At 30.0% G+C, this 27,208-nt stretch overlaps 1 protein-coding gene across 1 annotated transcript in view; it reads left to right on the plus strand.

Moving 5' to 3' along the window:
• The first annotated feature begins 524 nt into the window (after positions 1 to 524).
• Top1 (DNA topoisomerase 1) overlaps positions 525 to 27,208 on the plus strand; it is a 42,668-nt gene continuing 15,984 nt past the window's right edge. The window contains exons 1-10 of the mRNA XM_085815094.1: positions 525 to 681; positions 1,035 to 1,095; positions 13,474 to 14,336; positions 17,957 to 18,111; positions 22,147 to 22,237; positions 22,344 to 22,456; positions 23,753 to 23,868; positions 25,131 to 25,252; positions 26,344 to 26,466; positions 26,570 to 26,757. Coding sequence (XP_085671220.1) covers positions 643 to 681; positions 1,035 to 1,095; positions 13,474 to 14,336; positions 17,957 to 18,111; positions 22,147 to 22,237; positions 22,344 to 22,456; positions 23,753 to 23,868; positions 25,131 to 25,252; positions 26,344 to 26,466; positions 26,570 to 26,757 — 1,871 coding nt within the window. The 5' untranslated portion in view covers positions 525 to 642. The remainder of the gene's footprint in view (positions 682 to 1,034; positions 1,096 to 13,473; positions 14,337 to 17,956; positions 18,112 to 22,146; positions 22,238 to 22,343; positions 22,457 to 23,752; positions 23,869 to 25,130; positions 25,253 to 26,343; positions 26,467 to 26,569; positions 26,758 to 27,208) is intronic.

Here is a 27,208-nt window from a genome sequence, read left to right on the forward strand (position 1 = left end):
AATAAAGTAAAATAACGGAAACATTTGAGGCATATAATTTTCATGCATTGAATTAAACAACGTACATAATGCCTCATTATCGCATAACCATTGCTTTCTGTATGATGTTTCTGTATACACACATACTAACTTTAAGGGAAAATGTATAATTTGATCATTAGTAATAATTAGCCTAATGTAAAAATTATTTATAACAAATTTTGTAACACCACGTGTTTTTTCTGCCATGTATTTTTTATAGATTAATATAAAAATAACGATAATTAAAAAATCTAATTAATAAAATTTCATTTATTGAATTAGACAATACAATTGTATACAAATACAGCGCAAATACATATTAAGTGTGAAGAAAATGTATAATTTGATCAGTAGTGATATACTGGAAGTATAATGCGTCTTATAAATAACTTCCAAAAGTAGATTAACGCACCAGAATGTTAACTCGCATATCAGCTGTTTCTTCAACAATGAGCAAATTTCTTGCTCAATCCAGTCTACGTCCGGGGACTCGACGTCACACTGACGCATGCGCTGACTTCATTCGTTGGACTTAGTGCAAATCAGTGTCGTGTACTTGTACGCTGCCGTGAAAAGCATTATTTTACCTTGTGTATTATAAAATTATAAATAAATTTTAAGATGAACGATCTAGGTACTGAGTGCTACCCATCTGGCCAGGTAAGATTAATTTCCTTCGTATAAATAATCTGTTATACTTAGTAGCCATAGCGAACTTAAATTCAAGATATCCGGCAAATGGCGACGAAAAATTCTAAGTCCCACGTACTGCTTCTTTGTAGTAGCTTTAACTAGGACTTAGTCTCTTCACGGGAAACATAGTATCTGAATGTGGTTCAGCTTCCCATTTGTATCTAGACCGTGTGAATTACTACTTGTATTATTCAATTTTAACTTGTGTGAGGGAAAAACTGTGAAATATTGTTATTAATTTCCGTAGATAAGGTATTTTGTTTATAGTAATGTGTTTCATGGTATAATTAAAGCTTTCTTCATTATTGTGGATTTTTCAGGGTACAACGACACCGGTTGTAGCTTCGTCGCCTGTGAAAGATTCTTCTGTCCGGCCGCACGGTAAGTGTTTGTTTTTAATAATATAAATAGTATAGGTATATATTTTATTTTATTTATAGTTTTTACAGAATGCGGAAAACTTTTTTAATTGTATATTTAAAAAGTAATTGCATTTGAAAGTAAAATGAAACACTTTTTTAAACTAATTTTACAGCAGTAAAAAAAAAAAATTATAATAATTTTTTATGTCGTGATATAATTAAAAGAATTGCCGTCATGAATCATTTATAACAAATAGATTAGTAGAATATTTTATCAGATTTGCTCAACGATACTTATGTTTGAGAGGCTGAATAATTTTGAATTTATCAAATTTGACTATCCATATGAAGAGGACTATCCATATGATTTAAGAACTGCGATAAAATGAGACAGAAATTTATTCAAGTTAAAAATTTAGGTACCAATAGAAGTATTAATATGATTTAAATTTTGCGTCATAACTTATTATTTTCTTGTAATTAAAAATATTAGCTTATTGCTTTGACATTGTTTAAATGATAATAGTAATAAAAGTTTTTGAAAACTGCATTTATTACATTATTTAAATGATAATAGTAGTAAAAGTTTTTGTGTGAAAACTGCATTTATTACAAATTTAATTTGCACCTTATATTAGAGGGGTAAAATAAAATAATGATCTTTCACCCAAAAAACATTTATTAATATGTAATGTAACAGATATTTTAAAGGTATCAAAAATTCTGTAGATGTTGAACTTTTTTTTAACTGAATCAGAAAGGTTTTAATTTGGTATATTGTAGCGTGTTCCATTAAAAAAATTTTTCTTAATTAGTTCACATGGTATTTGTAATATTGTACCTTAAATGTTTTCAATAATTTTGGTAATTTTTCCGAATGAAATTTGATTAAGATAAATTGCGAAAAGGAATTTGTCAGTTATTTATTGAAGGTTTATTAATATTAGGAATTAGTAAGTAATACTGGCTTTAAATTTTAATTTATTTGTATCAAACTAAAATAATACTAAATGTTCTGATGTTTCGTTTGTATTAAGAATTGGTGTTAAAAACTTTGCAAATACTTCAAAATTGATGAAGGCGATGATAAACTTTGTAAAATGTGTGTGTTAAGTATTCATTACCTTCTGTTATGAAAACAAAATACTTAATTTTCTGTCTCTGCAACATATTTGTATGCTCAATAATTATTAATGTCTGAGTTGAAGTATTTGATTTATAGTTGTATTGTAGGAAATTTATTAATTATTATAATGAAAAAAAAAATATTCTTTTGAAAGTTTTTTAACTTGCAGAAAAATAATACAAATTTTGCAATGAAACCTAATTTCTGGTTACCATGATAGTTTTAGCTTCCTGATTTTCTTAAAATGAAAATAGATTGGTGTGTACATAGACAAAGTTAAGGCAGTGCGCAATGCCTAGTTTGTGCAATTCTCTGATGTTTTTTTAAGTGAAAATAAATTGATGTGTGCATAGGCCCAGAGTTTGTGCAATTCTTTGACTTATTTTGGTTTTGTGTAGTGGCAATCTTGAAATTGTGCTTTCCTGGTGCTGATCTTTGCACCAGAATGAATCGCCAATAAATAAGGTGCACCCAATTGTAAACTTTTACTCAAATTTTTATTACATTTTGATAATTTGTGTTCCCATTGAAATGTTGCGACCTCGTTGGCGACTAAGGTTTCGCCAAGCTAACTTGCGAAGGACAACAGCTGTTTTCAAAATAGTCTTACTCTAAGAATTCCATTCCAGAACATTCAATTAATTAAAAAGGCAGGAAACATCTGTAATAAGTGCTACCTTTTACAACAAATTCTCCTTTTTGTGTAACTTATCTCCACATACACAGCAGTCTGTTTTTGCTTTAGAAAAAAAGAAGTTTTCCTATACTATTAGAAGCAAGAAATTACCCAACAGTGGTGAAATAAAATTCATATGGATTTAAGGTTGAATAAAAATAAACTATAATTTAAATTTAAGTTGAAAATAAAAATCTTTTACAACAGATTCACTTAAAACTGAGATACAGCAATACCTTGCATACTCTGGCTAATTCGTTCTGCTCTTATCGCATATTGTTTGAAATCTGACTAACTGAAAAATTAAATGCATCATACCAAAAAAAGAAAAGATAATAGGTTTTCCCCAAAAAATCTCCTTCCCTCTTGTCTTTCAACAAATAAAATGCACTATGTAAATTAAAATCTCTTATGAATAATTTTTTAAATGCATATTTATTGTAGTTCACTTTTAATTGTCTAAAAATTTTAGTATCATTGTCTGCAGACGTTTCTTTGGCCTTTTTACTCACCATTGACTGAATAGTAAAGTCTCTGAGCAATGGTAGTTTCTTGGGAAAGGGGCTGGCTGCATGAGTGTTTTTCCTGTTATAAAATTATGAGGGTACACTTTTAGCTTTTAGAAACTATTTACAATCTTAGAATGTATAATCACAGAGAACTGCAATACCAGCATAGTTCTATTTTCAAAATCTGTATCCAAAGTGTTGCCAATTACAAATTACTAAATATTAAATGTGACCATTTACAAATTATTAAATATTACATCTTCCTTTTTTTTTTTTTTTTTTTTTTTTTTTTTTTTTTAAGGAGTTCAAAAGTTTTAACAGCCTAAAATCAGTCCAAATATCTGGCCGGCTTTCTAATCACTCGCCCACTTCTAGTTCTTAGCTCACCGTTTCTTGTGTCTGAGTTAGCAGAGTTTGGTAGTTGATCTTCTAAACTTTGCCCTTGAGAATATCTGGAATCATATCCTTTTATATTTGTTTTCTGCATATTAACTCCTTGTTCTGTTCCTCTGATATTCTGATCAACAGCTGACCTGTTTTCTCTAATATCTTTTCTATTTCTTCTCAATACTGATCCACCTGATCTAAGTATATATGATCTAGGCGTCTTATGCACTTCTTCTACAACTGCTGGTTTCCAGCGATTATCTTGATATACCCGAACACAATCTCCTTTATTTAGCGATGGTAATGGTTTTGTACGACGATCATAATATGACTTCTGTTTAGTTCTTTCTTGGTTGATTTTTTCTTTTACATTTCTCACAACTTGAGGTTTAAGTAATTCTTCAGATGTAGGAAGAATCATTCTTGTTCTTCTACTCATAAGTCGTTGAGCTGGTGATCCTAGCATCTCATTAGTTGGAGTGTTCCTATGAGCTAACAATGCTAAATAAGGATCAGCATGATCTGCTTGAGCTTTCTTTAACAATTTCTTCGCTGTTTGTACTGAACGCTCTGCTAATCCGTTCGACTGTGGATGGTATAGACTGCTTGTTATATGTTTAAATTGGTATTTCTTTGCAAATTCTGCAAATTCTTTACTTGCAAACTGAGGTCCATTATCAGATATCACTATCAATGGTATACCGTATCTTGCAAAATGAGATTTCATGTAACTGATCACTGTCTGACTTCGAGTATCCGGTAGTTTGGAGATTTCAAAAAAGTTGGAATAGTAATCTACAATTAATAAATATACATCTTTGTTAATCTCAAATAAATCTGTCGCAACTTTATACCAAGGTAAATTGGGAATTTCATGTGGTATCATAGGCTCTCTTATGTTTTTGTTCTGGTATTCATTACATATAGAACATTTTGAAATTTTATCTTCTATCTGCTTGTTCATAAGTGGCCAAAACAAAACATCTCTAGATCTTTTTTTACATTTTTCTATACCAAAATGACCCTCATGAATTAAATTTAACATTCCCTTTTGCATAGATAAAGGAATAATTACCCTTCCTCCTTTGAAAAATAAGTCATTTTCCATTGTCAACTCATCTCTGTAGTCCCAAAATACTTTGACTTGAGATTCTACCTGATGTTTCCTTTCTGGCCAGCCTCTCAGAATATATTTTTTTAAGCACTGTAGTGTAGCATCACATTCACTTTCTTTCTTCAATGCATAAATTTTGTCCTCAGATGCTGGAATCAGTGTACAAATTTCTGTATCTTCATCATTATCTTCTGTTGTATTCAAATATGCTCTACTCAAAGTGTCTGCTATTAATAAGTCTTTCCCCTTTTTGTATCGTACATCTAGATCATATTTTTGTAAATTTAACAGCATTCTTTGCAATCGCTGTGGTGCTTTAAAAAGAGGTTTCTTAGTTATGCTTTCTAATGGTCGATGATCAGTTTCAACTGTAATACGTTTGCCATATATATATTGATGAAATTTAGAACATCCAAAAGTAATAGCTAAAAGCTCTTTTTCTATCTGAGCATAATTTTTCTGACTTTTTGTTAGAGCTCTGGAAGCATAAGCAATTGGTTGGTTTTCTTGTAGTAAAACAGCACCTAATCCTTCAGAACTTGCATCTACTGAAAGAGTTACATCCTTATTAACATCATAGAATTTTAATACGGGTGCTTTTGCAATCAATTCTTTAAGTGTCTCGAAAGCTTTTTGATGCTTTTCAGTCCAGTGCCAGAGGACATTTTTCTCAAGTAACTGTCTTAATGGTGCAGTAATAGTAGTTAAGTTAGGAATAAATTTGGCTAAATAATTAATCATTCTCAAAAATCTTTGTAGCGAAGGCACATCTGTAGGTTCTGGCATTTTAACAATTGCTTCCACTTTAGAAAAATCAGGGGTTGATCTTTACATTATGGTAACTTGGCGATTTTTTGGCGAAAATTTCGCAACCAACTCTCCTACAGCAACCCTCTATTTCCCCGCCGCCATTTTGTCTTCACGAAGTAAAGACATGTTTCTTTTCTTTTTATCTACTGAACACTTCTTCCAACAATCTACTAGCCGAATTACACTTATGCTAGAAATTTTATGTAACAAAACTGCTTAATCATGACAAATATTCACTGCAAAATTGGGAAAAAGTGCACAATACCATACTCCTTACGCGTTTTTCAAAATAACACATACACATAAACCATGTACACACCGACTTATTTTTACTTAAAAAAAATCCCAGAATTGCACAAAAATGGCATTGCGCACACTCTTCACTATATCCATGTACACTGCTTTTTTCTCAAAAATTAGAAAAATTTCACGAAAATACATGACAATTTTCTCAATCTTTAAACCCGGTAAAAAGAACATATATGAAATTACATGATCGCGAAAAAGTATTTACCCTTTCCAAATATGAACATTTCCACTTATAAAATAAATAAAATATCCAAAAACTTTTACCTCTAAATCATCTATTACATTATACACGTCACCAACGAATTTATACCGCAAGCATTACAAATACTTTATATCAAATATTTAAATTATTTCCATGCACGTCTACTTCAACTTAAACGTATACCAAATTCCTACAAACATAAAATTCACAAAATAACTATCATTTAATTAAAATATCACTAAACCATGTACACGTCGACTTATTTTTACTTAAAAAAACATCCCAGAATTGCACAAAAATGGCATTGCGTACACTCTTCACTATATCCATGTACACTGCTTTTTTTCTCATAAATTAGAAAAATTTCACGAAAATACATGACAATTTTCTCAATCTTTAAACCCAGTAAAAAGAACATATATGAAATTACCTGATCGCGAAAAAGTATTTACCCTTTCCAAATATGAACATTTTCACATATAAAATAAATAAAATATCCAAAAACTTTTACCTCTAAATCATCTATTATATTATAAACATCACCAACGAATTCATACCGCAACCATTACAAATACTTAGTGTCAGATATTTAAATTATTTCCATGCACGTTTACTTCAACTAAAATGTATACCAAATTCTTACAAATATAAAATTCACAAAATAACTATCATTTCATTAAAATATAATTAAATTCAAAAACACTACTTAAAATATAAATGAGCACATACATTAAATTAATAAAAATTACCTTACAATCCTAATTACTTTAAACTAAATCATTGCTAATAACAATTTTCCCAATAATACCAAATTCCTTTCCACCTTACATTTAGAACAATGCATAAAAATAATATCCTCAAATAATTAAAAATACTAACTTACCTAATCTTCTTCAGAATCTTGATTACGTGTCCGATAAACTTTTCTTCTTTCTGTTTCAGGATCTTTAAAATCATACTTATATTTTACAGCAAGGTACCAGGTAAAATAAATAACTTAATAAAACATCTTTATTTCTATCTCGCACAACCTTAAACAAACATTTATTACTACCCTTTTCAATACCACTAAATACCCATTTCGAATTCACTTTAGTTACGGCCATGGGATCCAAAAATTAACCAACACTGTTTCACACAACACAGAATAAAGCCAAATACAAAATTTCCAGATTTTTTCCCGATTTCCCCCCCTTTTCCGATTAAAGAACCGTAATTCGTCCATTAATATCACATGACATATCCCATGATCTCTCATTTCCCTCACACAAAATAATGCGTAATCGGAACTGAGTACTGCTCACATTATTACCAAAGTCCCAGGTAGTAATCTTTATCGCCTCCAAAATGTCGCCAAACTACCAGTTACCATATTGTAAAGATCAACCAAATCAGGTTTTAGTCCATTTTCACTTAACTCATGCCCTATATAATTCACACGATTAACTTTTATTTTACATTTAGTCTTATTGAACTTCAAATTATTTTCTCGTGCTTTCTGGAGTACTTTTTTAATTCGTAGCTCATGTTCCTTTTCATTAGATCTCCATATTAAGATATCATCTATAATACATTCAACACCTTCTAGACCTTCTATTATTTGGCTTAATTTTCTTTGGCAAATTTCTGGAGCTGAACATATGCTAAAAGGTAATCTTTTAAATTTGTATCTGCCAAAAGGTGTATTGAATGTACACAAATTACTACTTTCTTCGTCAAGCTGGATTTGCCAAAAAGCACTATTAGCATCTAAACCAGAAAATATTTTTGCGTGAGGCATTCTAGTGACAACTTTGTCAATGGTTAACATCGGATAATGTTCTCGTTTTATAGCTTTATTTAAATCTCTAGGATCTAAACATATTCTTATTTTGTTCGGTTTGACAACTGTGACCATTGAATTTACCCATTCAGTTGGTTCTCTTACTTTCTCAATAACATTTAAATTTTCCATTCTTTGTAATTCTTTCTTAACTTTATCACGTATAGCTATGGGTATTTTTCTTGGAGGATGAATGACTGGCGTTACATCTTGTTTTAACTGGATTTTATATTTTCCATTCAAACAACCTAAGCCTTCAAATACATCTTTGTATTCCTCCAGTAAGTCTTCAGTGTAAACAGACATTACTTTCTGAATCAAACCTAATTGCAAACATGATTTTAATCCTAATATAAAAGGTACTTCTTTGTCAATAACTTGGAATTCCACAACATAATTATTTTTTCCATATTGGCAGTTAAGTACTACTTTTCCTAAAGTATCCAATTTATTCCCAGAGAATGTAACTAATCTTTTAATTTCAGACTTCTGTATCGGAACATTTAGCAATTTCACTTTGGTTTTAGAAATAACATTGCACATTGCTCCAGTATCTAACTGCAAATTTAGTTTACTTTTATTTACATTAACGTCAACAGTCCATTTCTCTTCCTTGTTATCTGAATTAAGGTTTAATGTGCCAACATAAAATTCTAACTCTTCCTCAGATTCATGATTTATTAATTTAATTTGTCTATCTTTTTTGTTTGCCTTGACTGCTTCATTTTTTATTATATAGCTTTTACACTGATTCGCGAAATGATTTGCCATTTTACATTTATGACAGATTTTTCCATATGCTGGACACATTCGATACTCATGAGATGTTCCACATTTAGAATAAACTTTTTTTGTCTTTTGTTTATTGGTATTTACCTCTTTGTAGGTATTCTTATTATATTTACTTAGTTTCTTTTTCACTAAGTTTACAGCAGTTTCCTCATCTTTTATGATTTTCATTTGATGTGCACTTATTTCAGATCTGCATATATCAAGAGCTCTTTCTAATGTTAATTCTGTTTCATGTAACAATCTTGCTCTCACTATCTCATCTTTAATACCACAAACAATTTTATCCTTTATTAAACTATCCGTTAATTGTGCAAACTCGCATGTTCTAGCTTTATTTCGAAGGTCAGTTACGTATTCATCTATGGTTTCTGACGCAGTTTGATTTCTAGTAAAGAATAAATGTCTTTCATATGTAATATTTTTCTTAGGAATACAATATTCCGTAAATTTTGTTTTAATTTCACTTAATTTAATTTCTTTACCCTCTTCTATAGGAAATGTATTATATATTTCAAGACCACGAATTCCTATTACATGAAGAAAAGTATTAACTCTTACCTTCTCTTCTTTATTATGTAATCCACTAGCTACTTCATATATTTCAAATGATTGCAGCCATCTCTGCCAATTCGAAGCCAGATTTCCATCAAATTTCATCGGCTCTGGTGGTTTTAAACTTTCCATTTTGAAAGCAAAACACTCCTGACACCATATAAAATTATGAGGGTACACTTTTAGCTTTTAGAAACTATTTATTTACAATCTTAGAATGTATAATCACAGAGAACTGCAATACCAGTATAGTTCTATTTTCAAAATCTGTATCCAAAGTGTTTCCAATTACAAATTACTAAATATTAAATGTTACCATTTACAAATTATTAAATATTACACCTGTGTGTAATGTAAATACGAGCCAGTTAAGTCTTTCACGAAGGCATCTTTCCTCCTAGATAGCTCTCAAGTGCTTTCCCATAATCTTGCATTTTCTGTAATGTTGGAAATTTTAATAAAGTGAAATGCAGTTTTGGGAATTATTCATTCAGAATGTCTAGAAATTATCTACAAATTTTCAATCGGTTATATTCCTTAGAAACATACTTTTAAATTTACTATTCACTCTTTTGAGTGGCTTTCTCATTTTTTTTAGTATGCTTTTGCATAATTAATTAAACGACAATTTTTTAATTTCTTTATTTATAGTATTTTCCCCTTTTGGTATCAAAAAATGAGTTCAAATCAATCTTCTGTATTATTTTATTTGCTATAGTTTAGTTTGAAAAATCTTTTTTAAAAATTGTTTTTTATGTCTAGATAAAGAAGCTGCAGTAGCTTTAAAGCCATTAGTGCTAACTGCAGCTTCTTTATCTAAGATTGAAATATTAAATATGAGATATAACTAAAAAGCTGAAATGCAGCCATTTTCTATACATGTTGTGCGTGTTGCATCATTTAATTTTAAAATTATAGAAGTCATAACACATATTGGTGAAATAATTTTTATGATTTCTGCTATGAAATTTAATTAAACAACCGTTAAATTAAAATGAAAGCAATTTCTTCCAAGAATAAAATTTGAAAGCTGTACCTATGTCAAAGACAAAAATATCAAGTTAGCTGAATAAACTAATTACTTTTATTGCTTATTAAGGAAAAGAGTTATTTATAAAATTCAACTCTCTTTTTTAAGTAGATTTGTATGGTCTCAAAATCAGATTTACAAATAATAGCATTTGTAGGCATAACAGCATTTTTTTAAAATTCAATTTTATTCAGTATTTAGTTTTTAAGCACGATCAAATGTATACAAATTGTTTTCTATGCTGGATAATTTCGTTTAAAATATGTCCAACTAGAGAAGACACAAGTAGTCTGCTCTATAGAAGTTAGTGCTGTTAATTAGTATTCTAAATCTGGCAAACAGTTGCCAAATGTAATGCAATTGAAGACATAGGACTTAAGAAAAAGCTAGTGTCTAAATAAGACGGGCAAAGTTGTGAGGTCTTGGCTAAATGGGGAACGTTTATTTGCTTTCATCTACTTCATTTGCCCTTCTGTGTGAGGGGGGGGAAGAAATTTTGGCTCCAAAAGCTACCAAAAGTACACTATTTCCCCTTTTGACTAATCTTCCACCGGCTATAAAGATGCCAGACCACTTCTATCTGTACTCCCTTATTATTACAGCTTTTATTTTGTAAATGGTGCAACGATTATCAGTAAACTGTCAATGCAAACCATCTTCAAATGGTCGGCAGGCCTACGGATGACTTTATAACTTGTTCACGAAGAGAAGATTTAAACCTGTAACCAAATTTTCTTTTTCATACAAATGTGAAAAATTCACAAATCTCTCATAATTATCTCAGCACGAGAATAGTTTTGAGTATTCTATGTGTTAACATGTTTTCTTTTTTCAAAAAAAAAAAAAAAAATGAATGTTTAAAATATGTAATTGGTAGAAATGTGAGAAAGGTACTGTATCTTTTTTCCTGATTCATTTTACCTTCCATTCAAATATATATTTTGATAATTGGTTAGGTGGTTTTGGAATACAGATGAAGCATGACTGTCCAACATTCATCTAAACAGAATATTTTTTATTTAATGTCAAAAACTTTTTTTTTAACCATAAAGCATGACTAAAACCAAGGACTCAAATTGAACAAAATAAATAAAACAAACAAAAAAAAAAAAACAAAAAAAAAAAAAAAACCATCGCCAATCAATGTGATTATTTAGTGCCAGTAATGGATAAGTGTCACAATCCAATCATTAGATCTTTTCCTTGGTTCCATGTAAACCCAATTGATTCTCAGTAAGTTAGTTTAATTTTTGTAGAAAATGATATAATTCCTATTTATCTGTTTTTCTGTTGCATTTTGAAAAAAAAAAAAAAATATTAAAACTTTGGACTTGCCTTCAACAGAACTGCATTCAGTAGAGTATTTAGAAATTATGGAAACCTGGCATCAAGATATGTGTCACTTAACGTGAAAGTGAATAACACTGGCTCTGCAACATAAAAAATTATGGCTAGCAATTTGAAGTTTTTTATATGTTATGTTCGTAACTTGTATAAGTTATTTATCTGACTAAATAAAAATCAATCTGTTTCTCAACTTTTACTGGAATGATTGGCAAGATTTCTGTTAATTTTCATTGTCGGCAGAATTTCATAATCAAATATAATGTTTTACTGTAGTGCTTACGTCTGAAATGCTCATTTTTCTTTCAAAATCTAATGTAAATTAAATGTGGGCATTTGATGTTCAACTTGATAACAAATAAAATGACTTATTGTAATTTCAGATTAGAAATTGTTTTTCTTCAATTTATTCAGCAACTACTGGATGTCTGTGTCCAGTAGGTAATTAATCCCAAATAATGGCACTTTCTGGACACTGTTTGCTGAGGTGTCATTGTTCTGAATGGGAATAAGGGGTTGGATATAGAGAGAGAATGGTGCATCACAGAGTGTAACAGAATGGTGTTATAGCTTTAAAATGTACTATTTCCATAAAGATGCTTGTGGGCCTTGAAATTGATTCATTCTTTTTAAATAATTCTATATTTTCTCAGGCAGTTCTACCTTGCTGTCACAGTAAATCATTTTCCAACTTGGAGTTGTTATTGTAGAACTCCCAGTTCTCTGGCCGATGTAGAATCATAACCTATCTAAATAATCGGGAAATAAAGATATAATTGTGTTTCCCCCCACATGCAGGCTAAACACGTATTGAGTGAGGAATTTTTTTTTTTTTTTTTTTTTTTTTTTACTCATTTTGGTGACTAATAGTTCTGTATTGAATAAAACAGTACTTATCATGAGATTTGTAGATACCAGGAAAATATTAAGTGTTAAGGTTTTAAAATTTTTTTATAAGCCAACTAATACATAATGAATAATTGTTCTGTGAAGACCATATAAAAGCTACATATTATGTTTACAAAACATTTCCTGCTTGCCTGTTGAAATTATTCTCATAAAATTCTAAATGTTATTTTGAGAATATAACTTGAAGTACATGCCTAGTACAGTACAAAGTTCAAAATCTGGATATCCAATATCTGTACCTCCAGTTTAACAGCAAACCTTCCCTAATGAGACCTTGCTCATTTCAGCTATGGTATTCGCAGTGCTTGAACATAACATTTGATGAATCAAATGTTGTTGCCTCATTCACTGATCCGTATGATTACTGGATCTATCCCACTGTGATTGCTTTTCTCTAGAATTTCTTAAAAGATATGATGTATGACGTCCACAAGGACAGTGCTCAGGATATTCTACGCATCTCTAATTTCCGTGGCTGCCCAAGATATGCCCAGAATGTTCATGATTCCATGTATGGACAATAAAGGCATGTGTTGAAATTCATGGATGTAACTTTTGTGCATTTTTTAGGTATATTTGTTATTAATAAACTGCATTTTATTCACTTCTTATATTCACCATACACAAGCATGACGGTGATATTTTTATTCTCCTTAAATATAAGATTCCAACTCGTCTTTGAGTAGTCTGCCTTTCTCAGAAGCTTGAACAGGCTGTATTGAAATATCTTGAATGAGATATTAGTTTAGAGTGTAAAATAACTATGAATATTTCTGTATCCTTTGACAAAGTTAATTATGTTTTTGTTTTTATAGGTGAGAAGCTGAAAATGATGAACCCTACTCCCAATGGTTACAGTAGTATTCCTAATCACAAACCTAAGCCCGAAGGTCAAGATACTGTTAAAAAACATCATGATGATAATAAAAATTCTAATTCGGAGCACCACAAGCACAGTTCTGACCATGTAAAGAAGAAAGAGGGTGATCCTTTAAAGCATAAACATTCTAGTTCTCATTCAAAACCCAAAGATACTTCCAAAGACTCTAATGTAAAAAGTGATATTAAAAAAGAGCATCATAGTGACAAAGAAAAAAAGCATCATAGTTCGTCAAATAAAGACAGTTCAAAAACCAAAGAAAGCAGTAATAAACATTTAGATCATTCTAAGCACAATTCTATCAAAAAAGAAGATAAGTCGAAAACTGTGGACTCTGTGAAAAAAGAGCACAGTAATTCTGATGGACAACCAAAATCTGACAACTTCAAAGAAAATGAGAAGGTAAAAGACAGTAGCTTGAAAGAAAGCAAACACAAGGATTCAAAGGAGAAGCATAAAGAGAAACATAAAGATTCAAAAGACAAAGTACATAAAGAAAAATCAAAGGAAAAAAGTGACAAACCGAAGCATGAATCGTCTGAAAAGAGCAAAGAAAAACATGGAGAGAAACACAAAGATAAAGATAAACATGGAGAAAAACATAAAGAGAAACTTGGTGAAAAACATAAAGAAAAAAGTGAAAAAGTTAAGGTAGAAAAACCTGAAAAAGAAAAGCCTAAGATAAAATCTAATGAATCTGATCAAGATGGTTATTTTTCGCCTGCAAGAAATTCTGTAGCAGAGAAAACAGATGTAAATATTAAAGAGGAGCCATTGAGTGAGGACGATATGCCTTTAGTGAGTATTATTTCTTAAGCAGTCTTAAGATTTTGATTATTTCCATTTAGCTCATTATTATTTTGTGCATATGTCGGAGTTGTCAGTTCTTCGAAAACTTGGATGATCATGGTTATTTTTTACATTAAGAATTGTTGATTGCAAAGTTTCAAAGGGAGTCAGATTTTTAAAAGAAGGGTAAAGCAGCATCGTTATTTCTAAATGTGTCGCCAATTGGGCATTTTTTTCCCCCCTTAAGTGATATTTTAGCTCAATTTCCGTTTGATCTGAATTATTTTAATCCATAATAAAAGTCTGTAGATGATAAAAATTTAACCTTTAGTAAGTAAATATCTATATTAGATTTTGCTTTAAATATAAGTGATAACATTTTAAAATTTATCTAATTGATTTTATTCCTCTTAATTATTGATTTCATGTTTGAAAGCACTTTATTTTTTTTTCCTTCCTACTCAAGTTTTTAAGACAAAATTTTAATTTAGAATAATCAATTAAAGGATGAAGTAATATATTTTCACCAAAATCATATTATTATTGGGATTTTTGTTCTCTGGTAAATCAAGTTAAAGAGTTTTATTATGGCTAAGAAATAAAAATATGCTTGTTGTTGACTTAGGCCTTGGGCATGTTGCAGGTGACAGGACAAATTTGCTGAGCTACATTTTAGTTTTTAAAGAGAATCTTCTAGGAGATGGTTCCGGGAAGATCTCGACCCTCTTCTGCTTCAACCAACTTCTCAATATTTGGCTCGACAGAATTTCATGTGCTCCCATGATGCAAAGACACTACATTTACAAACATCTTTGCCTTCTTTTGGGTTTGAGGATGATGTCAATGATATGGCAGCCAGCAGCACTAACCATTGTGTCAATAGGACAGCATTACCCAGGGCGAAGGCACCCAGCTGTCATACCACCATTCCAACGGAGTAGTAAATTATGTTGAAATTAGTTTAAATAATTTCAATTTTGTGTTACGTAAAATGGTTTAGGTTAGATTTGCCAGTTGTCCTGAAGTTTTGTTGCTAGGCAACATGAAAATCGTGGAGGTTTATCATATTTCGAGGTTGGCAGATCTCTAAAACTGTTTCTGGATATCTTATGTATCATATATAATACAGTATGGGCACTTCTTGACTTGTATCTTATATTAGCCTATATTTAAAAAAATAACTGTAATTAAACATGACTGTCATTTAATTTATTGAATATTACTGTAAAATATGTTAATCAAAAAGGGCCCACCAGCGGTCAAATTGTATTGTCACTGAATATTAGTTGTTTGACCTGAACCCTTTTCGATAATCAAATAAATCAAACCATTAATGGAATAGATGTATGGGTATGCATTGTCAGTACAAGAAGTCTCCTAGAGCAAGGTGCAATGGGCGACAGAGATCTAGAACTCTTCTACTGTCATGAATTGTTTTAAGTTGAGGGTTGAATATGACTGGGCTTTATCATGGCCCATCATAATTTGGTTTCACATTTAATCCTTGCTATAAATTTGATATCCTTGTATATGTAAGCATTCATTGTTGTTCTGGGTGAATAACATCACCATTTTTTTATGTTTTCATCAGTTCAAGGAGCCGTAGACCTAATACTTCCAGCAGTGTCTTCAGTGAAATCCTATCCATCCTGAAAGTGTTTAAACCATTGGTTCTGAACAGGGACGAAGGGCATGTTTTGTGTGGTAGGGTTGGGTGATGAGCATATTTTGGCATTCAAACTTAATTTGTGGAAAGTGCAGAAGCACCAACTGCTTGGCGCGTTTTTAAGAATTGCACAAACTCTGTATCCATGTACACATCGACCTATTTTCACTTAAAAAGTCAAGGAAAATTGACAAAAATCCAATTCTTCTTACTCTTTTAAAAAGCGCCAAGCAAATAAGTGGACGATTCTGCACTTAGCCTTTAATTTTAACCCCCCCCCCAAAAAAAATTTATTAAATCGATGGTTAATCTTTGAATTATGGTAACTTGGCGATTTTTTGGCGAACATTTGGCGACCAACTCTGCTACAGCAACCCTCTTTTTTTTTTTTTTTTTTTTTTTTTTTTTTTTTGCTGGTGAAGATGTTTTTTTTCTTTTTATTTACTGAACACTTTTTCCAACAATCTGCTATCCGAATTACACTTATGCTAGAAATTTTATGGAACAAAACTGCTTAATCATGACAAATATTAACTGCCAAATTGGGAAAAAGTGCAGAATCTCAAACTCCTTGCCGCGTTTTTCAGAATCGCATATACACATAAACCATGTACACATAGACTTATTTTTACTTAAAAAAACATCCCAGAATTGCACAAAAATGGCATTGCACACACTCTTAACTTTATCCATCTACACTGCTATTTTCTCATAAATTACAAAAATTTGCACGAAAATGCAGGAAAATTTTGTGAATCTTTAAACTCGGTAAAAAGCGTATATATGAAATTACCTGATCGCGAAAAAGTATATACCCTTTCCAAGGATGAACATTTCCACGTATAAAATAAATAAAATATCCAAAAACTTTTACGTCTAAATTATCTATTATATTATAAACGTCACCAACGAATTTATACCACAAACATTAAAAATGGTTACAAATACTTAGTGTCAAATATTTAAATTATTGCCATGCACGTTTACTTCCACTGAAACGTATACCAAATTCCTACAAACATATAATTCACAAAATAGCTATCATTTAATTAAAATATAATTAAATTAAAAAACACTACTTAAAATATAAATAAGCACATACATTAAATTAATAAAAATTAGCTTACAATCCTAATTACTTTAAACTAAATCATTGCTAATGATTTAGTTCACCAGTTTGTCTTTTTGCTTTAGAATGTCACACACTGTTGTTTCCGCAATTCCGTAATCCAATTCCATCTGCTGCCTTGTAGTGCCGTTTGCTACTTTGGAAATTAATTCTAGTTTTTGTGCAATCGTCAACACAACCTTCTTTTGTTTTCCTGACATTTTAAATCGGTAACGAGAAACACATAACCAAAATGCGCAAGCACTAAACACAATAAAAGATAAGAAATTAACTCCGACCGGTTCGCAAACACTATCAGGCTTAAACTAACATTGGTGAGTGGGAGGAAGTGGACGGGTCAGTAAGATTAAGACGTGAGAGTGTGGTGGAGCGGGCACTGCAAGGGTGAGTAAGAAAGCGCTTACTCATCAGAGGGGAAGGTTCCGAGAAGGCCTGGGATGTTGTTGCTATAAATAAGCACGGTGTTAGCAAGTTTAACGTTTCACTCAGCTTTGTGAAAATTTTTATTTTCTTTGCTTTACACTTGTAAAAAAAAAAAATTGTGCGGCAGACGCGGATAATCGGGAGTCTTCTGTACTGCAGTTTTCCATATTTGAGTTTTATGAACAGGAAACTGTAATGCCTATTCCTGTTCCATATTCAGATATGCTCAGACATATCTTTTCCATGCTTTTGTTCCCTGTATAGCATATCCACATTCTATGATGCCATTCATTTAACTTTGTCATACTTTGTATATGAACCTTATAAAATGTAATTGTGTGTTGGATTTTTATTAATTTATAAATTTTTTAAAAACTATTATTATATATGTTCTCGTATGCAAATTCATAGGCTAACCGTAAGCCATTGAAAGTGACAAAACCAGAGAAAAAAAGTGAAGATTCCCATACAGCAAAACCTATAAAAAAGGAACCAGAAGATTCATTTGAAAGAAAAACTGTGAAAAGGGAAGCTGATGACTCGGATGATGAACCTCTTGCTTTAAGGTAATTAAAATTTTATGTATTAATAGCAATCTCTTTAATGTATATAAACATGTTGGTGTAAATAAATCATGCAAATTTTTCCCATTCAATTTTATTTATTTATTTTTTGTTAGATCAGTTAAAATTATTTTAGTGTGTTGAATTAAAACTAAAAATGATCAAATTTTGAATAAACTAAATAAGATAATTTAGGCCTCAATAATAATTTTTTTATTAAGCTAATGGATTATGTAAATTTAAATATTATTTAAAATCTTGATTTTATTATACTTAACGAATGGAATGTTTTGTTGTTTAATTGTAGAGAATGTCGGGATACAGGATAGTTGTTAAATTTCATTACCTTTTTTTAGCCCAAAGTGAATTTGCATAAAAGGGCTATTTATTAATTTGAATTGATTCAATATAAATATTGTTTCACTTTTCAAATTGTTGCCAGCAAATATTAGAACCCTGCATTATATTTAATTAAATAACGAAGAATCTGAATGAATCTAGTATATATGTTTCTCGCACTGTGGAAAAACAACTGTACCTAGAGCCATCCAATTTTGAATAATAGAGTCCTCCATTCGAATATGGGCATCTGGAAGCCCAAATTTAAAATTTCATTATTATCCATTTCATAATTTGACAAATACTAAAGAATTTTTTATTAACAAATTCGATGATTTCAAAGCGAGGAATGGCATCATTGTATGGAAGAAAAAAAAAAGATTTAAAATTATGTCCAAAAGGGCCTTTTTTTAACATTTTGTGTTTTACCTTTATTTATTAAATATCATGTTCTTCGCACCTAAACCATAAAATTCAGTTCAAGAGCAATAACGCGAAATAATTTTGAAATGAATATATCTTTAGAATTTCTGATACACTGCCTCACGCACTGGAGATAAAAATGTTTTTTCTGTACAGCATTGCCATTGCTTGCTTTGAAATCCTTGAGTTTGTTAATCAAAAATTTGTTAAACAGGGTTCATAGCGGTCCTCACAAATGTGTATAAGTCCTAATGTTTGAAAATAAAATATAAAAGCTCTTTTAGGTGCTTATTTTTTCTCTAAAGCACATTATTTTAAGTGCTTATTTTTTGCTTTTAGTGTTTTTTTTTTTTAAAGGAATGCACATTTCCCCCCATAACAAAGCTAAATAAACAACTTCCTTATTTGGAACGTCTGATGGTGAATCATACTCCCAGAAATAGCTTTTTGCCCTCTCTCTGCATTAACATAACCTTTGGTGCCCAGGAGTACAGATAGGTGTATGTCGTTCTATTGGTCAAACCACTACAGTCCGTATTCTTTTGCTCTCGCCCATTACTACTCATGTTTGAATTTCTATCAAATGTTTTAATAATTTACATTCTCATTTTGCATGGTCAGTTCATATTCATGTTCATTATGATTAGTATGCTTATATTATGAGCATATGTGTGAATATTTATACAGTTGTAATTGGACAGGTGCTTATTTTTTTAACTAAAATGTGCTACAAACCCTGTTAAAATTTTACAAAATATAAAATCAATAATAAAACCAATTTCAATTTGGGCTCATATTCGCAGGAGGATTGCTCTAGGTACTGTAGTTTTGTCAGAATGTGAGAAACATGCATACATTTATGCAGATTCTTCACTATTCAATTTCTTTAAATATAATACAGGGCGATAATAGTATGTGGCAACAATTTGAAAAGTGAAACAATGCTAGTAGTGAATCAATGCAAAATGCCAAAACAAAATTAATACAGTCAAAAGTCGTTAATCCGGACTCGTCGGGACTTCGGCGATTCCGGATTATCGATTTATGTGGATTATAGATCATCAGTTTAAATCTGGTAAGATGACATGCAGAAATTATAACATTAAAAATATGAAACCGTAATAAAGAACAATTATGATCTAAAGGGTATCAAAATTTACATAAAAAAGCTTAATATTTATTTGTTTACTTTACTTTCTTCGCTATCGGAGGCGAATTATAATGACGAGGAATTTGATTTAAATCATATCAAATCGAGATAAAATACTACATTTAGTAAGGAATTATAAGCCAAATAAAATAAAAACATCTGCCCTGAAGATAAGGATAGTGCTAACAGATCAACTTCCAATTCGTTGCGCGCCGCGTCGTCCTACGCCGCAGAGCAGTGTGAAATTGATAAACAGATTTCGGAATGGTTAGATAAACAAATGATATGCCTTTATTCATTTTTTGCAGCACTTCCACTTTTTGTTTAATGGACTTCGAAACATACTTTCGCTTTGTAGATCCTTTACGTATTAGTAAATATATTGGAAATTCTATTTGACATGATCGAAAGTTCAAGCTTACTTTTATAAAATTGCTCTAACAGTCTGCAAAAAATAATAAACCAGATCCAATTTGAAGATTAAGGAACAACGCAATCTGCAACATTAACTGAATTAGATAATTTTAGCTTAGCTTATATCGTCTGTTATACATTAAACGTGCATGCGTAAACGTATTTTGAGCATGCACACACGCATATTCGCAGCCGTAAAGGTCTTACGTGCATGCGTCAACTCGACGCATGTGCAGAAAGTTTGTAGCTTTGAGGTCCGGATTATAGATCATTCCGGATTATGAGTGTCCGAATTAAAGACTTTTGACTGTAGTCCATCTGGGCAAATTGCCATCGGAAATTTTAAGGATGTGGTCTTTTAAATATTTTGTGATATTGCTGTTAAATTGAATTTTTATAGTTTAACTGCGAAGAACATTATATTTAATTAATATCACATAAAATGTTAGAAATGCCCTTTTAGCCGTAATATAAAATCTGAAATCTTTTAGATTTTTATTTAATTAGTGCACAGTTTTTCTATTTAGTGAAATGCAGTATACATTATCTGCTAGCTGGCCATTTATATACAAATAAATTCACTCATTCGATATTCCTGTTTCAAATGTTCATAAGCCTGTTCAAATGTCTATGATTTTCAAAACATTTTACTAATTTATTTTTAATATTTTTTTCTTTTTAAATAAAATGTAAAATACAGCATATTATTCTTAAGTAATATGTTTTTAACCATCATGCAACATTTGGAAAAGTTTGGTGCAGTATTTTTTAAGAAAAGTGTACCAAACTAGCACACTGTCACAAAAGAATTGCGGAAAAAAAGAGAAATTAAACATATGGTTTTTAAAAACATTAGGCTTTTAATTTATATTTTATGTGTTTTATATAATCTACAATCTGTCTTTTTTAAATAAAAAAAAAAAAAAAGAATCTAGAGTATAAGTTTGTTTTGAGAAAAATTATACCCTAATAACTGTTGTCTCGAAATAGTTGCATTTCGCCAGTCGATATGTCATATGTTCCCTTAAGCCCAAAAGCGGCCGAGCGGTAAAGTCGCTGAACACTGGTAGTTCGGTCCGAGGTTCGAATCCCGCGAACAGGCTGGCTGCATGAATGTTTTTGTGGTTTTCCCCATGTGTAACGTGTATACGAGCCAGTTTCCCTTAGAAAGTCCTTCATGAAGGCATCCATCCCCTTAGGCAGATAGCCCTCGAGGCTTTGCCATAATTAAATAACCTAACCTAACCATTGTCCCCTTAAGCCATTTTTACATTCCAAATGCCACTCTCAGAACAACAAAATGAATGACTTCCATATAACAAACAAATACTCGCATAAAAGGTGTATGTGGTCGCAAGTGTAAATCAAAGATATATATATAACTAAATAATACAATAATACAATAAAAAGGATCTAAATATTTACAGATATATGCAACACCATGGAAAGAATAGACATACTTGATAAAATTTTTCTATCTTTTATTGCTGCCATATTTTGTTTTGCAAGTTTTGGTTTTATAGTTACAGTTTTAAGCATTGCGTTTGAAATTTGCTGTAACTCAGAGCAAAAAATAGATATTACCTTAGTGTTTTTTTAATGCTATAGAATTATTCATAATAATGATTAAAATATTATGTAATGATAAAAGCAACTTTGCATAAAGAAATTATAAATAATGTATCTTGTGGAATTTTATGTATTCTTTTAAGGAAAGAGAAGAAGAAGTTAAAGACAGAAAAAGAAAAAGCTCAGAAGAAAAGGAAAGCTGAAAGTGAAGATGAAGATTATGATACAAAAAAGGTATTTTGTGTAATGCAGAATTTGTAAGTAAGCACTTAGTTTTAGGCAGTGTGGTTTATTTTTTTCCATAGAATTAAATGTATAAATAATTTGTTCAATATTTCAGCCTCTCAAAAAGGTAAAAAAAGAAAAGCCTTCTCAAAAGCCAAAGCAAGAAGCAGAAACTGGGAGCCCAAAAAAGAGAGTAAAAAAAGAAGAAGAGCAAGAGGTTTGGAAATGGTTAGTTAACAGGTCATATGTACATGTTTTAAAAGTAATAATGTCTTATCTGTTCTTCATGTATGCAGCAATAAAGTGCTGAGTGTAGTTTTTCAAAGCTGGTAATTATTTGAATGGGTTTTTTAATAATTCAAGCTTTATGTTTAACTTTTTGATTTTGCTTTAAATTTTAACATGTGGTTTTCATCCATTTATATTGTATATCAAATTATAGAGAAACTTTTTTTTTACTTCAATATTGAATTCTAAAGCAGTTTAATAGAGACTGTTTTAGTGGTACGTACAATGCTTACATTGATATTCGGTATCTCATAATTCATTCCTAGTACTTAAGCATTATTATTATAATAATTTTCACATTCCATTGTTTAAGTTCAGCATTGGTGGTGCTTAAAGATAGTTTTTTGAGTAATGCTCATTTAAAGAGATTTAATGGTATTGTGTGAACTGATTTCTTCGTCACCTTGGTATAGCACTTCTAGATTCTTTTATAACAGGTTGGTAAAAGACTATATTTTTATACCTAAATGTGGCTTTTAATTTTAAATAACAAATTATAGACTTTATTCGAATAATGACACTTAAAATGCTGTGGAATGCATAATGAAAATTTGAATATTGAATGGAATAATGCACATAACATGAGCATTTACTAAATTTTTTTATTTTAATATAAAACACTCACTAATTTGTTTTGTTAATGTAATTTTGTAAATTTCTTTCGTAAATATGCTTTCAATAATTTGTTTGCTACATAATTTGTTTTGTAATACAACTGGATTTGTTATTGAGCCTTTTTACTATTCTTCAGTTAAATGCGCTGAATAATTTATGACCACACTTATATAAGGAAGTAAGAAACATATATTGCAAAGATTTGTTTATTTTTAAAAGTTAAAGGTTTAGCAATGTGTATGGTTTACCTAATATTTATGTAATTTGCCATATATTTACATATTCTTCATTAGCCATATTTTGAAAATGTTGAGATTTCCATCAAAATCAACAATTTGTTTTTGAAATTGAGTATAAATTACATGAGAAAATTTTCTGTAACGAAGTTCACACTAATTTATTGTGTTGTATATAATTTATATTTTGAGCTATTTCAATTAAAGAATTGTTTTCATTCTATCAATAAGAGTTGTTATGTAAATGCTGAAAATAATGTAAATTTTCTAGCATATATCAAAATTCACTAAGATTTTTTAGCATACCATTTTGTTATTTTTAGTTCCCCTTCTTTTAAAAGAAAGTGTGAATTCTCGAGTTGCATTGTATTTTTAAATATTTCAGGTGGGAAGAAGAAAAACTTGAAGATGGTGTAAAATGGAAAACTCTTGAACACAATGGCCCTGTCTTTCCACCTCCATATGAACGTGTTCCAGACAATGTTAAATTTTACTATGATGGTAAGTTATATTTCTAAATTTCAAAGAATGATTTATATGAGTCACATTGTCTGTATTTTATGCGATCTGTTGGGATATATATCTTTAATAAATATGACATATTTACATAGTATTTTGAAGACCATGTGAGAATTTAAAAAATAGTGAGAGATAAAGGGTTATTGGATTTATCGACTGTTTAACATTTAAAAGTGAATACTTCAAAGTATGTGAATTTGTTGGCACCTGCTTGGTCTATAACTGCATTACTAGTTATCAGCCAGCTGACTTTTGATTATTAGTGAAGTACTGCCTACATTACAGTTTTGCTAACTAAGAGAAGGCAATTTAAATTTTTACTTATTCCTATTACTCATAGAAGTTAAGTTTAGCAATTGAAAAGTCCTCTGCAACTTAAATACCTGATAATGTTAAAATACAGCATAAACAAAAATACTAAAGGCAAATATTGGAAAAACACATTAACTGGTAACGATTTTCTTAACCACTAGCAATCTAGGAATATGTCTGATGAGCACGCTATGTCCTTCTATTCATGCCCAGGCAAGAGACTGCAAAACTAACATTGGAACATCTACAATATATATGTGTATTATTTCTACAAGCTAGTCTTCTATTTTCTGTAAAAATTTATAATATATCTTTAAATGTGCAATAATTTATGTCTTTTCTATAGGTATGTACCAAAATAAAAAATTTAAAGAAAAATTGGCTATTTAAGCTGTGAAGAATTACAAATATAAAAATGGTAGCAATACTGTGCGTTGTAATCTATCGCTGATATAATCTAATAATATTGTAATCTATCAACCACATATCTAATTTTTCTGTATCGTGAAAATCTTTTTCCTGCTTTTAAATTCTTCATATTTTGTTAACAAAAAAAAAAGAAAAAAAAAAAAAAAAAAGCTTTTTTTTTTTTTTTTTTTTTTTTTTTTTTTTTTTTTTTTTCCCTTTTAAGTGATGATGTGTGACTGCTAAATATTATTTAAGTTTAGTAGCCCTAATTTTAATTTATTTATATTCTGTCTGCCTTATCGAGTGAATTTGAATCATATGTGTTCAGCAGTAAAAATGATTTTTACAAAAAATAATAATAATAATTTGCCTTGCCAATACTGTATATGTTGGAAAAATTTTAAGTATTAAAAGGAAGTGTGTGCTTTTTCACACATATTTTATTTTTTTGAACTAGTTCTTAAACTGAAGTTCTGATTATCCAGAGGATAAATATTATTTATATATTTGTTTTTTCTTTACAGGCAAACCTATGAAATTAAGTGAACTGGCTGAAGAAGTAGCTGGCTTTTATGGTAGAATGCTTGATCATGAATATACCACAAAGGATGTCTTCAATAATAATTTCTTCAAAGATTGGAGGAAGGTTGGTAAAGTCTGATCATTTATAAATTCATGTGCTTGATTTAGGAATATTGTTTTAGCTTCAATTTAAAAATAATAAGTTTTAAGGGGTTTCCCTACACACACACACAATTCATTGATTGAAACTGAGAAATTAACATGTCTTACTTTTTTAAATCATACTTTATTTCCCCAAAATAATTATTTCCATCGTTAGGAAAATTACCTTTTTAGTGTTTTGTAATCTTGTTATTATTGTTGATGACTTGAATTATTTGTTATACAACTTTTTCAAAAAGTATTATCCATTTTGAATTTGCTTTGTTAATAATATTGCTGCCATTGACCTTAATAAAAAAGAATAAAAAAATACAAAATTTATTACTTCAATTTTAGAATTGTGTTGTTTCTTTTTTCAGTTCACATTTGAAATATGTTAAATCTTTTCTTAACTATATCACATACCACATATCTGATTTTTCTGTATCATGAAAATTTTTGTTCTGCTTTTAAATTCTTCATACTTTGTTAAACAAACAAAGCTTTGTGTGCCTCTTACTTGAACGTTGTTCATCATTAATGATGTTTGTTCCAAAGATATTGTCATTTACAATCTTGATTGTTGTCAATAAATGTTTAAAATGTTTTCTTTAAAAAAGTGATAATATCCTTCTCTTGAAAGTAATGAGTTGCAATAATCTTGTCATCCCATTTCTTATTCTCCTTTTTTAGTTTCAAAATCGCCTGCATTCTCTGTAGGCTTTTTCATAATAAAATTTGTAGTAGTTGTGAAGACATAAATTCTTTAGAAAATTTTAGTTTGCTTTGGTATAAGAAAACTGTAAATTTTTAAGAAATGAAAGCGATGTGTAAGATGAAGATTGATATGTAATTGCTGATTCATAGTACAGATAGTTGGTATAATTTATTATATCTAAATAGTAAAAAATATTTCATAACACTGCAATACTTAAGTATACAGAATCAATCTTGATTTTTAAGAAGTTTTCAAGAAAAAGTGTTTTTCTGTAAATTTAAATCATGCCCTCTTTTTTGAAATTCTTAACTCATAAAATAATTTCTCTTTTGAAAAATGTCTTTAAATTATTTTAGGTCATGACACCTGAAGAAAGAGAGATTATTAAAGACTTAAAGAAGTGTAATTTCAAAGACTTCGATGTATATTACAAACAAAAATCTGAAGAAAGAAAAAATATGAGTAAAGAGGAAAAAGCTGTATGTTATATATATATATATATATATTATCATTTTAAAATATTTGAAAATAATTAGCCTTCAGTTATTTTGTGCTAATTAATTAATGTTATAAAAATTTCAGGAAATAAAAAAACAGAATGAAGAATTGACTGCAAAATATGGTTTCTGTATAATTGATGGTCACAAGCAAAAGATTGGCAACTTTAAAATTGAGCCTCCAGGTTTATTCAGAGGACGTGGAGAGCATCCTAAAATGGGGATGTTAAAACGACGTGTTGAAGCTGAAGATATAATGATCAATATTGGAAAGTAAGTTCTTAATATATCTTTGTATTGCAGATTAAATATAAGATATTCTCTAATATTAAAAAGGAAACTTTGCATCTTTTTAGCTGTATCTTGAACTAACAGCTTTTATTGTCTTTTTTGGCTATGTCTTGAACTAGCAGCTTTTTCCTTTTTTTCTAGGTGTCTTTTGAACTAGCAATTCTTATTTTTGCAAAACTACTTAAAAAATGTAAGGACTTTTCAATCACTGCTAATTTGCTGAAATTGCCCATTAAACCTGGTTTTATCAGCAACATATCAATAGTTCTTTTGTCCAAACAATGGAAAATAAAAGGATTATCTTGGTAGATCACCAAATTGCAATGTTTTTAATTTTAAGCCTTTAGTTAAGAAAATATGGTAATGATTTTATATGCAATTTACTGCTTTTAGTTAGTTGGCTTTGGATGAAATTCATGACTACTATTTTTCT

The sequence above is a fragment of the Stegodyphus dumicola genome, chromosome 4 (assembly GCF_044657685.1).
Source record: "Stegodyphus dumicola isolate Sdum_Otavi_A_Nest chromosome 4, ASM4465768v1".
Taxonomy (NCBI): Eukaryota; Metazoa; Arthropoda; class Arachnida; order Araneae; family Eresidae; genus Stegodyphus; species Stegodyphus dumicola.